A 12,463-nucleotide genomic window follows, 5' to 3' on the forward strand; every position below is an offset into this window, starting at 1 on the left:
ATACACAATAGTCATTTCATGACTTCAGAAAGTGCTACAGTAGTGGGCTTTGTTTGGGAGGGAAGTCTCTGTATTACAAACTGACTGTGCATTAGAGCGCAAACTTGTGTCAATGTCAATGCTGTCCCAGACTTGGAAACTTTAGTGATTTTATGAGTTCAGTAACTGTAGTTGGCTCTGTTTGAGAGAGAGGTCTCTGCATTACAAACTGACTGTGCATTTAAACCGCAAAATTGCATCAATGTCAGCACAGTTGGCGCTGTGGTGACTGTTAGCCAGCTCCAAGGGGTTACGGTACAAATGGGAACTCTGGCGCATGCCCAGTGGAGGGGTTGCAATGGATTGCCAGTGGCGCTGCGCCATAGCCATACCCTGACTGTGTAATAATAATATTAAAAAATAAAAAGTGTAACCTTGACTGTCTAATAATAATAATAATAATAATAATAAAAAAAAAAAGTTTAACCTTCCAGGTTTCGAACCAGGAACCGGGTTGTACAGATGTCTGCAATGTAGAAGTTCGATTTCTTATCTCTGTACTACAGCCGCCTGATTACTTCATCGTACGGTACTGTAGATGTCACATAAAGTACTGTACTGTAGAGGACAGATGAAATTCTTACTAGGAGGAACTTGTGGGCAAGGGGTTATGTGATCTGCCTTGCTTACACTTCTCTCCTTCTGTTCGAGCCCTTGATCAATTTTTTATTTATTTTTAAAAAAATGTTCACTATAGTACTGTAGTTCCGTATTGTTATCCAACCCTTACAAAACTCAATACATTATACTGTATGTAGTGTAGATGTGCCCAGCTACAGTACTATAGTTTGTTGCTCCATATGCCATATAGCGCATTGCTAGTTGCGCGCTACATTGTGGCATATTGAGTCTCATAGCACTGGGCATGCCCAGTTGTCTGTATTATTGTAAATACAGTACAATACTGTCGACACTGTCCCGGACTTAGACATTGTAGTGATTCCATGACTCTAGGAACTACAGTAGATGCATTAGTCTAGGGGGCTAATGCCTAGCCCTACTGCATCTACCATTTTTTTGTCCCACTGGTTCGAGACCTTTAAAATATATACTGTATACTTTTATTTTGTTTTAAATCTTCACTGCATACACTAGACAATATATCAAATATACTGTACAGCATGAACAATATATCGAAATGGTTGAGAAATGGAACTGGCATTTAAATGCCGGCGGCTGTTCAGCCACCGGTTCAAATCCCAACAGCGTCAGCCCGAAGGAAAAGATCCTGAAATCGGAAGGTAAGTAAACTATACAGTGCTGTACCTTACCCTCTCGCCCCCTAACCTACAGTATTAACCTACTGTAACCCCCGTCTTCACACCCGTTGGAGATGTGTTGAGAGAGTAAGAGAGAGAGAAAAACAGAGGGAGAGAGGGAAAGAGAGAAAGAGAGAGAGAAACAGAGAGGAAGAGATAAACAGAGGGAGAGAGAAAGAAAGGGAGAAAGAAAAAGAGAGAGAAAAAGAGAGCTTGAGATAGAAAGAAAGAGAGAAAGAGAGAAAGAAAGAGAGAAAGAGAAAGAGAGAGAAAAAGAGAGAGATAAAGAGAGAGAGCCAAAAAATAAGAGAGAGAGAGAGAGAGAGAAACAGGGAGAGAGAGAGAAAAAGAGAGAAAAACAGAGAGAGAAAGAGAGAGTGAAAAAGAGAGAGAAAGAAAAACAGAGGGAGAGAGAGAGAGAAACATAGAGAGAAAGAGAAAACAGAGGGAGAGAGAAAGAAAGGGAGAAAGACAAAAAGAGAGAGAGAAAAAGAGAGATTGAGAGAGAAAGAAAGAGAGAGAGAAAGAAAGAGAGAGAAACAGAGAGAAAGAGAAAAACAGAGGGAGAGAGAAAGAAAGGGAGAAAGAGAGAGAGATAAAGAGAGAGAGAGAAAAAGAGAGAGAGAAAGAGAGATAGAGAAAAAGAGAGAGAAACAGAGAGAAAGAGAGAGAAAAAAAGAGAGAGAAAAAGAGAGAAAGAGAGGTCGAGAGAGACTGACAAGGGAAGAAAAGGAGAGACATACTGTACTGTACTGTAGGAAAAATGTGGTGTACTGTACTTACGTGGCATGGGGCTTCTTGCCTCCTCATCAATCACCAGTCTGTCTGTGTGTACAGTATAAGAAAAAAATATTATACAAAAAATAAAATAGGCAGTAGCATGACACTAATGTGTCCATACTGTAACTGTATTAATCATTACCACTGTCATTTGAGGAGGCTGATGACGGTGCTGGTGGTGGTGAAGGTAGGTCTGTGGAAAAAGAACACTGTACCGTCAGTTTCCCTAAAAACCATTTCGAAACAAATAAACTGTACAAATCTTGACCAGATACTCCATAACACCAAAAACAAACACACAAATGAGAGAGAGAGAGAAAGATAGAGAAAAACAAAGAGAGAAAGAGAAAAACAGAGAGAGAGAGGGAGATAGAAAGAAAGGGAGAAAGAGAAAAAGAGAGAGAGAGAAAAAGAGAGAGAGAGAGAGAGAGAGAAAAACAGAGAGAGAAAGAGAAAAACAGGGAGAGAGGGAGAGAGAATGAAAGGGAGAGAGAGACTGACAAGGGAAAAAAAGAGAGAGATACAGTACCATATAAAAAAATGTGGTGTAGTGTACTTGCATGGCCTGGGTAGGCCACTGGGGCCAGGGAGGAGCTGAGGCCCTTCAATGTTTTCTACTAAAAGACACAAGGACAGAAACAATTATTGTGTATGGAGAAGAGGTTGGAGATGTGTTGAGAGAGAGAGAGAGAGAGAGAGAAAGAGAGAGAGAGAAACAGAGAGAAAGAGAAAAACAGAGGGAGAGAGGGAGATAAAGAAAGGGAGAAAGAGAGAGAGAAAAAGAGAGAGAAAGAGAGAGAGAGAGTGAAAGAGAGAGAGAGAGAAAGAGAGAGTAAAATAGAGGTCGAGAGAGACTGACAAGGGAAAAAATAGAGAGAGATACAGGACTGTATAAAAAAATGTGGTGTAGTGTACTTGCATGGCCTGGGTAGGCCACTGGGGCCAGGGAGGAGCTGAGGCCCTTCAATGTTTTCTACTAAGACACAAGGACAGAAACAATTATTGTGTATGGAGAAGAGGTTGGAGATGTGTTGAGAGAGAGAGAGAGAGAGAGAGAGAAAGAGAGAGAGAGAAACAGAGAGAAAGAGAAAAACAGAGGGAGAGAGGGAGAGATAAAGAAAGGGAGAAAGAGAGAGAGAAAAAGAGAGAAAGAGAGAGAGAGAGTGAAAGAGAGAGAGAGAGAAAGAGAGAGTAAAATAGAGGTCGAGAGAGACTGACAAGGGAAAAAATAGAGAGAGATACAGGACTGTGTAAAAAAATGTGGTGTAGTGTACTTGCATGGCCTGGGTAGGCCACTGGGGCCAGGGAGGAGCTGAGGCCCTTCAATGTTTTCTACTAAAAGACACAAGGACAGAAACAATTATTGTGTATGGAGAAGAGGTTGGAGATGTGTTGAGAGAGAGAGAGAGAGAGAGAGAGAGAAAGAAAGAGAGAGAAAAAGAGAGAGAGAGAAAAACAGAGGGAGAGAGGGAGAGAGAAAGAAAGGGGTAAAGAGAAAGAGAGAGTGAAAAAGAGAGAGAGAGAAAGAGAGAGTAAAAGAGAGGTCAAGAGAGACTGACAAGGGAAAAAAAAGAGAGAGATACAGTACTGTGTAAAAAAATGTGGTGTAGTGTACTTACGCCCAGCTGCTAGTGGTGATGGTGCTGCAGGGGCAGGGGGGGATTTTCGCCCTGTGGGAAAAAATACATGTCGTCATTAAGTAGAATTTGAAAACAAGAGTTCAGACCTCTATTCAAAATTGGAGAGGGATAACGGTACAGTACTGTAGATGGCCTTAGGGAATTAGCTATTGACCATGACAAAAATACAAATGAATACAGTATACTGTACTGATCGGATCGGCACCCTGCTGCCACAATTGCTGGCCTTTGCATACTTTGGATGCTACTGTATACTGTAGGCAAACCCTGGCATTTAAATTTTTTTAGGGAGTCTACAGTATTTACTGTACTAGCAGTGTTAGGAGACAGAGTGAGAAGGTGCCAGCCAATCAGCTCCCAACTGTCATTTTTCAAACACAGCCTGTGAGACGACAGTTGGGAGCTGTTTGGCTGGCACCTTATCACTTTCTTATCAGTGTTCACTCTGTCTCCTAACACTGCTTAGTAAATACTGTAGACCCCTGAAACAACTGTCAGTCATCGTTAGATATTGTAGTATCCAACACCCTACAGTGCACTGTACTGTAGAGTATGTCAGAGTCGTGCATTTTACTGTATTTGTTATTGTACAGTATACTGTAATTCATGTGTTTATACAGCAATACTGTACTTACTGCGACCCTCCTTAGCAGGTCGGACCATCGCCGCTGCAGGGACCTTACGTTATGGCGCAGGCCGTAGCGCCTGTAAATATCCCTGCTAGCATTTCTGTATGCCTGCTCTTTCTCCTGGTTAGTGGCGAAACTTTGGTCCCACCACTTAACCAGGAGAAAGAGCTCGCCCGCAGAAAATCGCCTCGCTCGAATGGTAGCCATTTTCAATAGCCATTGACGCACGACGCACCACGCACGACACTAATTCACTCGTTACGGCAGGCATCTGTGGTGCACTGTAGTGGCAAGGTTGATGCTAGATCCTACAGTATGGCTAACCACGTGACCGATGTGGCGAGCATAGCGAGATCGCAAGGGGACTCTTTTGGTCCCCCGTTAGAATCCCCGCCCCTCACCCTTAAATGCCGGGTCACGTGGGTGTGACGTCACAGGCCCCGAGTATCCTAGTCATAACCGTAGTAGCCATTTTTAACAACCACAGTGACGCACGATGCAAATTCGCTAGTTACTGCTGGGCATTACGGGATTGAAAAGTTTCCGAAGTCATGAAATCACTATTGTGTAACATTCATAGCGGCACACTACAGACAGTAATACAGACAACCGCATGCACAGTGATAATCTTCCATACGCCATGGCATAGCGCTACATGGTGTATGGCTTGGCGCCACAGATCCCATTGTAACTCCTCCACTGGGCATGCACAAGAAATCCCATTGCAACCCCTCGGAGCTGACGGCCACCACAGCGCAGACATTGACGAAAGTTTTGCACTTTTTAATCGCACAATCAGTTTGTAATGTCTTACTTTTAAGCAGCCTTTTAAGCAACAACACTACAGTATTACAGTACAACACTACTACAGTAGTTTCACTCTAGTGTCCAGAGCCGACAGTGCCAAAAAAATATATATATATTTTCCAGGGATCGAACCAGGGACCATAATTCTTGCAAAGTGATCACCTAACCACTAGCCAACACGCCAGCTACTGTACAGTGAACAGCATAGAGCGGTCTCATCCTTGTGCACTCCTCCCACTGCTGTTTTTAATCATAAAAAAAATTGTCACACTGTAATTCATCCCATCTCAGTGAAAGCTGTGCGTGCATCTCATTAATCTACAATATCCGTTATACCGTGATAACAACTCCGGCAACTTCTCTACTGTTCAGTTATGTACAATAGTGTATGTATACTGATTTGCATCCTATTATAAGATCTTACTGTATGTACAGTACTGTACAGTATGTGACATTAAAAATATTGGTTGTGCGAACATGCAAATACTGTGAATGTGATATCCATCCAATTTACTGTAAGTTTAACAGTATGGTATTCAGTACAAGCCATTCAGTATAACAGTGGAGCACTCGCCACCCAGCGGTTAAGCACTGTATTACATGCCGTAGCATATCCTTCGATGAAGAATACCACGGTATGCCACAAGTCCATGGCGCGACTCAGAGGCCTGCACGCCATGCCACAAGTCCATGGCGCGACTCAGAGGCCTGCACGCCACGCCATGAGCAACAAAATAACTGGGCAGATCTGTACAGTCCTTACAAAGGCAAGCCACTTGTCGCTGTGTCACTCCAGTCTCATGCTCCCTGTCACTCCAGCCTCCTGCTCCGTGTTCCATCCATCTGCGTGTCTTCCAGTGACATACCTGCTTTGTTACTCAAGCCTTGTGCCACCTCCAGCTCCCTGCATCGTTCCAGCATTCTGCCCCGTGTCACCTCCTGCCTCATGTCCCCTCCAGTCTCTTGTGTCTCTCCAGCCTCCTGCTACATGTCTCCTGCTGCTCCCTGTTTTTCTGCCAGTTTGCTGTGTCATTCCAGCCTCTTGCTCTTGTTTCATATCCTGCCCATGTCACTTGAGCTTCCTGCAATGTCACTCCAGCCCCCTGCCCCCATCTTCCCAGCCTCCTGCACCCTTGTCTTTCCAGCCTCCTGCACCCTTGTCTTTCCAGCCTCCTGCACCCTTGTCTTTCCAGCCTCCTGTGCCCTTGTTTTTCCAGCCTTCTGTCCATGTCTTTCCAGTCTCTGCCCCCCCGTTCTATTTTTCCAGCCTCATAGCTCCTGTCTATCCAACCTCCTGTATTACCCACTGCATCATTCTCTTTGTGCCGGCAGCTCCTCTTTGCGGCAGGGAGCGTGACGTGACGTCACATGGTCTTGCTTGGCAGCACAGTTCCGGGAATATAATGGCGGCAGCCAGTGGGTGCTAAACAGGCGGGTGATACAGCCAAATTTTAAACGGTACGCTCTACTAAACAGTACCACCATACTTGCACAGCTGTACTGTGTTGCTACACAGAATAAAATAAAAATTCTCCTATATGACAGGAAGGGGTGGCACGTGCCTTGGTGCCCCCCCTCTGGATCCATCCTCGGCACATACATACTGACACACATACACAGACACACCCTCGCTGATGCACACACACACTGACACACACACCCTCACTGACACACACACATACACACACCCTCATTGACACATACACACACACCCCCTCACTGACACACACACATACACACACACCCTCACTGACACATACTCACACCCCCTCACTGACACAGACACACACTGACACAGAGACACACACCCACACTGATACAGACAGACACACAGGCACCGCCCCCTCCCTGAATCAACCTATGCACATACACAGACACACTGACACAGAAACACAGACACACACACTGTCAGACCGCCCCACCCCCCCACATGCTAGAACAGGGATTCCCAACCACGGTCCTCAAGGCACACTAACAGTCCAGGTTTTAAGGATAGCCATGCTTGAGCACAGGTGACTTATTTAGTACTTCAGTTATTTTGATTTAACCACCTGTGCTAGATACACATCTGCGGCTCTGGAATACAGCACAAACACCGGGAATACAGTGAGTCATCATCCGGAGGCAGCTCACAGCCTCTCACTCAAATTTACTAAGCCTTAAATGGAGATATAGTGAATAGAGATAAAGTCCCAGCCAACCAGCTCCTGTCATTTTTCAAACACAGCCTGTGACATGGCAGTTAGGAGCTGGTTGGTTGGGACTTTATCTGCGTTCACTTTATCTCCATCCAAGGCTTAGTAAATAGACCCCTCTGTGCTCCATGGGAACTGCCTGGGAGGGGCTATTCAGCCAGCCTGACTCCTGAGCCTCTGTGCGTAGATAAGAGACAGAGCAGGCAGCTGACGTGCAGGGTTCCTCCTATTAAAAAAAAAATCAAACACAGTCTCCGATGCTGGTGATGGATCAGCTGGCAGGTGGGGTATGATAGCGTCATAAGCCCCGCCCTCCCATGGTAGAGGGAGGGGCTTAGTTAGTAGACCCCACCAGGGAATGGCCAAAAAAGTAATAAAATAATTATTTGGCAGGATGCAGAGGGTTGCTTGCTGGGCAGGCTGGCTCCCTAAGCCACCAGGCCCCATAGCAACTGCACCCCCTGCACCCTCTTAGTTACAACACTGATCAGGCCCATTCTATAATCTCCACCAGACAGGGACTAATGTAAATGACTGAAATATTCTCTGTAATGCTCTGCAGAATATGTGTGTGCTGTATAAATAAATAATGATAATAATAATAGTGTCCAGTCTTATCCCCTATAGATTATAAGCTTGTGTGAGCAGGAATGTATATACTGTCTGTACTCATGTATCTTGTTGCTCATTTGCCCCCATGTATGGCACTACAGAAGCCTCGTGACGCCTTATAAATAGATAGAAATAATAATTCATTTATTTTGAGAAAACAAATAGCATTGCGCTGAGCATCGGTATAAGCAGTGTTTATTTAGTTATTCATCAAATGTGACAATCAGATTACAGGAATCCCAGATATGTATCCCCACATTTTAGGTAGAAAAATATGGACAACAATCAAAATTAAAGACATGTAAATCACCTCATAGTCATTATACTCACTAACCCACCTGTACAAATGATTATAAAACGTGTAGTATAGTGATTTGGTCTATTTCCTATACTCCACCCCTGTATTACAAGCACTTTTCTAATGGAGACAATTCTAATTATATTTGGTGATTATGATAAATACGAAGTTAAGAAATCTAAGCATCGGGGCATGCTGGGAGGTGTAGTACAATCCATCCCATATTTTTTTTATAAAATAGTCCTGGACTGCAGTCTCCAGTAGCAGAATACTTGGCTATTGCAGCCAACCACAACTACCAGTGGAAAAGAAATGGAGAAATCCCACATAAATGTATAATTACAATGAAGGTTTGTAACACACCAAAAAGAGATCACCTCCAGGCACACGGGACATCTGGTTACTCTACAGCGGAGGTGTTCAGCTGTAGCTCCACCCACTGCTTCATTCTATTGGCTATATATACCAATCAGACGTCCCTCCCTGTGATGTCAGCAGTCTCAGGTGGGATTCTAGTGATCATTTCTAACAGCACCTGACTATCCCAGATACATTTGAACAACCTTTCCCCATACATACTGCAACATGTAGGGGCTCAGTGAAGGTGGCGGTGAAGGTGTGTATGTGTCTCACCTGTTGGGATGGATCATAAAAGGACAGCTGTCCTGCCTCATAGTCCAGATATATCCCCACGTTATTAGGATAATTAGTCAACTGGATCTCTTTCCTGTCATGTATCAGTGAACACTGATTATACCACCCCCTACACAGAGCCCAGGACTTGTCATTATAACCAATGCGTGACTGATCCCCTCTCCTGTCTATACTGGGATAGCACATCCCTACACTCCACCACGCTGACTCACTGACAGTCACATCCAAGTAATGTCGCCCTGAGGAAAAGCTGGTGGTGCTTAGTACCTGGTTATAATGTTGAAATCTCTCTGGTGTTTCTGGACGGTTCTGGCTATCATCTGACCAGTTTGCATAGCTTTTTCTTGGCGTACTAGATATATATATATTATTAGCAGCAGTGTTTATATCCAGTATTATATCTCTAGGTCGGTGCACATAGAGCCCTGTTTTTATACCAGTAATCATATCAGCGTTTGTTTTACATGCTGGGTTTACACCGAGTGCTATGTCTGTAAGATCTGGAACATTGTTTCCTTTCTTTACAGCTGTGATTACATCAGATTCTGTATTACCCGCTGGGATTACATCCTGAGGTCTGTCAGTATATTCCTGCACATAGATCCCTTTCTTTATACCGGTTATTATATCATATAATGTGTGTAATGTCTCTGAGACGTGACCCACATCCAGCTCTCCTACACCAGGGACCTGGTTATCACGTCTCTCTCTGTCCTCACCATCACACCAGTCACCTGTGTCTGGTTCCTGTAAGACAGTCAGGGGATCAGACACGTTACACAGCTCCTCAATGTGACGCATCTTCCTGGACAGCTCGTCCTTCTTTATTTCCAGTTGCTGGATCAGATTAGAGACTGAGAGTGAAATGCGCTGTTCCTGCTTGTAGATCTCACTCAGGACTCTCTTCTCCAGGTCTTTCAGCTGTCTCCTGATGTCTCTAAACAGGGCAGTGACTGTCTCTGTAACACCAGCTGCTTTTTCCTGATTATCTTTCCTGCGCTCCTCCAGGCTCTGGACTCTTTTCTCAGTCTCCTCTCTCTTTATTGTCAGTTTCTGCAGAATATTTATCAGTTTCTTCTTCTTCTTTTCTGAGGCCTCATCCAGCAACTCCACCTGGTGTCCCTGATGTTCTCCGGCCAAACTGCAGGACACACAGATACAGGCACCGTCCTCAGTGCAGTAATACTCCAGGATCTTCTTATGGACAGAGCATTTCCTGGACCCCAGGGCAGTGGATGGATCAGATAAGACATGATCTGCTGACTTGCTGTGTACTCTCAGGTGTCTATCACACAGATAAGCCTCACAGTGCAGACAGGATTTAACAGCAGGTACATGAGAGTCCACACAGTAAGTGCAGATGATCCCAGTCTCCTCCTGATCTGGCAAAGTAGACCGGAATCTCCCCACTATGTTACACAGAGTTATGTTGCCCTGCAGTAGAGGACGTTCCTGACACTCTGCTCTGCAGTCAGGACAGAAATAAACTCCAGACCCCTCCTGTGTATCCAGCACTTGATCAATACAGATCCGGCAGAAGTTGTGTCCACATCTCAGGGTTACTGGATCTGTATAAATGCTCAGGCAGATGGAACAGTCCAGCTCCTGTCTAAGGTCAGCAGACGCCATCGCTGGCAGCAGAAGAGAAGTGAAACTGAAAGTCTGTGACGCTCAGAAACCTCAGAGGGAGGGGATGATGTTACCACTCAGATTACATTTACATCTATGGGCTGAGTTATACTAAGAGACACGGCAATACATTTAGGAAATATACACTCATTGTGCAATCAGTACAAGGTCATTTAACCTGCACTGCACCAGTTATCAGCGGTTCGAATTTTATTAACCCCTTCTCTGCTAACACGACCTGTAAAGATTTTAAATTCCTATTTTAAGCTAAAAATGTCGGGGACGCTTTCAGGACCCCTTGAACACTCCTCTAATGACTAATTAGGCAATTGAAAGTTTTGCAAGTTTGGAAGTCAAAAGGCCACACCAGAATATTTGGAGGCACCTGCAGGTGGTCTGAGTGGAACCACTACAGGGAGAAGGACTTCAGTGTTTTGACATTTCTTGTGACGGAATCGGTATGAAATACCGCCGGCCGCATGGCACCTGGCCGACAACAGCAGAGTTCCCGGCAGCGGAAGCCCGACGGCGCTGGAAATCCCAATCGTGGATAGGTAAGTACTAACCTAATCTAACCCCCTACCCCTCCTTAGGGGTGCCTAATCCTAACCTCCCCCCAAGTGCCAAACCCTAACCCCCCCTTCCCCGCTGCCTACACCTAAGTCCCCCGGGGGGGTGCCTAACCCTAAGTCCCTGCCGGGGGTGCCTAACCCTAACCCTCCCTCTCCCTAGCCTAACCCTAACCCTCCCGGGGGGGGTGCCTAGCCCTAAGTCCCCACCGGGTGCCCTAAACCTACCTCCCCCCCCGCAGCGTCGGGGAAATGTCAGGCATCTACATCTAGACGCCCGGCATTTCATCCCTCGCCGGGATATGACAGTCGGGAAGCCGACTGCCGGTATTAAGGCAGCCGGCTTCCCGATTGTATACCCTTGTGAAGTATGTTAGCTGTTGGGCTCCCCAGTGCTCCTACTTCTCCCAGATCTTTGCCAATAGTTAGGGAACCTTATCAGTGAGTGGATGTTTATATGGTAGGTGTCGCAGTACCCCGGAGCCTGGAGCTCACTTATTAGGTCCCCAGGCTGCCATGTCTCTGCTACGGCTGGGTCTCCGGCAGAACCAGCCGTGGTGAAATGCAGGCAGCCAGTCCTTCTCCCAAGTTGCCCCCCCCCTGCTGTGTGTGCAGGTGGCAGAAGCTACCTAAGAGCGCGTGCCGACCTGTTTAAAATGTAAAGGAAAAGTGTGTGACAAGCATGACATCATGTTCAGCGCCAATTCAAATCTCCTTCCTATAAAAGGGAGACTCTGAACACCAATTGCCAGAGTATTAGGGCTTATCCCTAGCTCCAGCTTTCCTGCTACTAGCTTTACCATTATTACAATTAACCTTTTCCTGACCTCAGTGATTCCCCAGATCAGTCTGTCTGTTACTGTGATGTTTCGCGCTCCAGCACGTCTCCAGTTCCTTGTTCTGCCTCTTATCTAGTCACTACCAGCCCCATACTAGGGAACCCAGAATAGTGGGATGTGACCGGTGTCTTGGGTGCCGCAAAGTCCAAACTTCCTTGCAGGGGTCCCCGGTGAAACTCCCGGCATGTTAGTCTCTGCGGTTCTGTTGGGCTTGAGGGATTTCCTCTCATTCCTCTTTTCCATTTTCCTGCACATTAGGGTGTGGTGATTTATTATTGGCTATGCTGCTTTTGGGTTTATTTTATGTGGCACTACAAGGACCAGCACTCCCTGTCAGCTACTGATCCCATATATGCTGGATGAGTGTGGTAATATATATTTATACCAGTGATAAAGGGAGTGAGATGGAAAGGAACAACATGGATGAAACACACACTCTCCTGTAGTAAGTCTCAACCAATGATGCAGTTTAAATTCAATAATATAATTTACCCCTGGGCAGGAATATCAGTA

At 45.4% G+C, this 12,463-nt stretch overlaps 1 protein-coding gene across 1 annotated transcript; it reads right to left on the reverse strand.

Moving 5' to 3' along the window:
• Positions 1-2,196: 2,196 nt before the first annotated feature.
• LOC148503028 (E3 ubiquitin/ISG15 ligase TRIM25-like) lies at positions 2,197-10,542 on the reverse strand. The gene is made up of 3 exons (XM_088449029.1): positions 9,181-10,542; positions 3,698-3,748; positions 2,197-2,271 (listed from the first exon to the last, which is right to left on the reverse strand). Exons 1-2 carry the CDS (start codon positions 10,540-10,542, stop codon positions 3,707-3,709), a joined length of 1,404 nt encoding a protein of 467 aa, XP_088305155.1. The 3' UTR covers positions 2,197-2,271; positions 3,698-3,706.
• Between the last annotated feature and the right edge of the window lie 1,921 nt (positions 10,543-12,463).

The sequence above is a fragment of the Taudactylus pleione genome, unplaced genomic scaffold (genome assembly GCF_031769625.1).
Source record: "Taudactylus pleione unplaced genomic scaffold, aTauple2 ptg000478l, whole genome shotgun sequence".
NCBI lineage: Eukaryota > Metazoa > Chordata > Amphibia > Anura > Myobatrachidae > Taudactylus > Taudactylus pleione.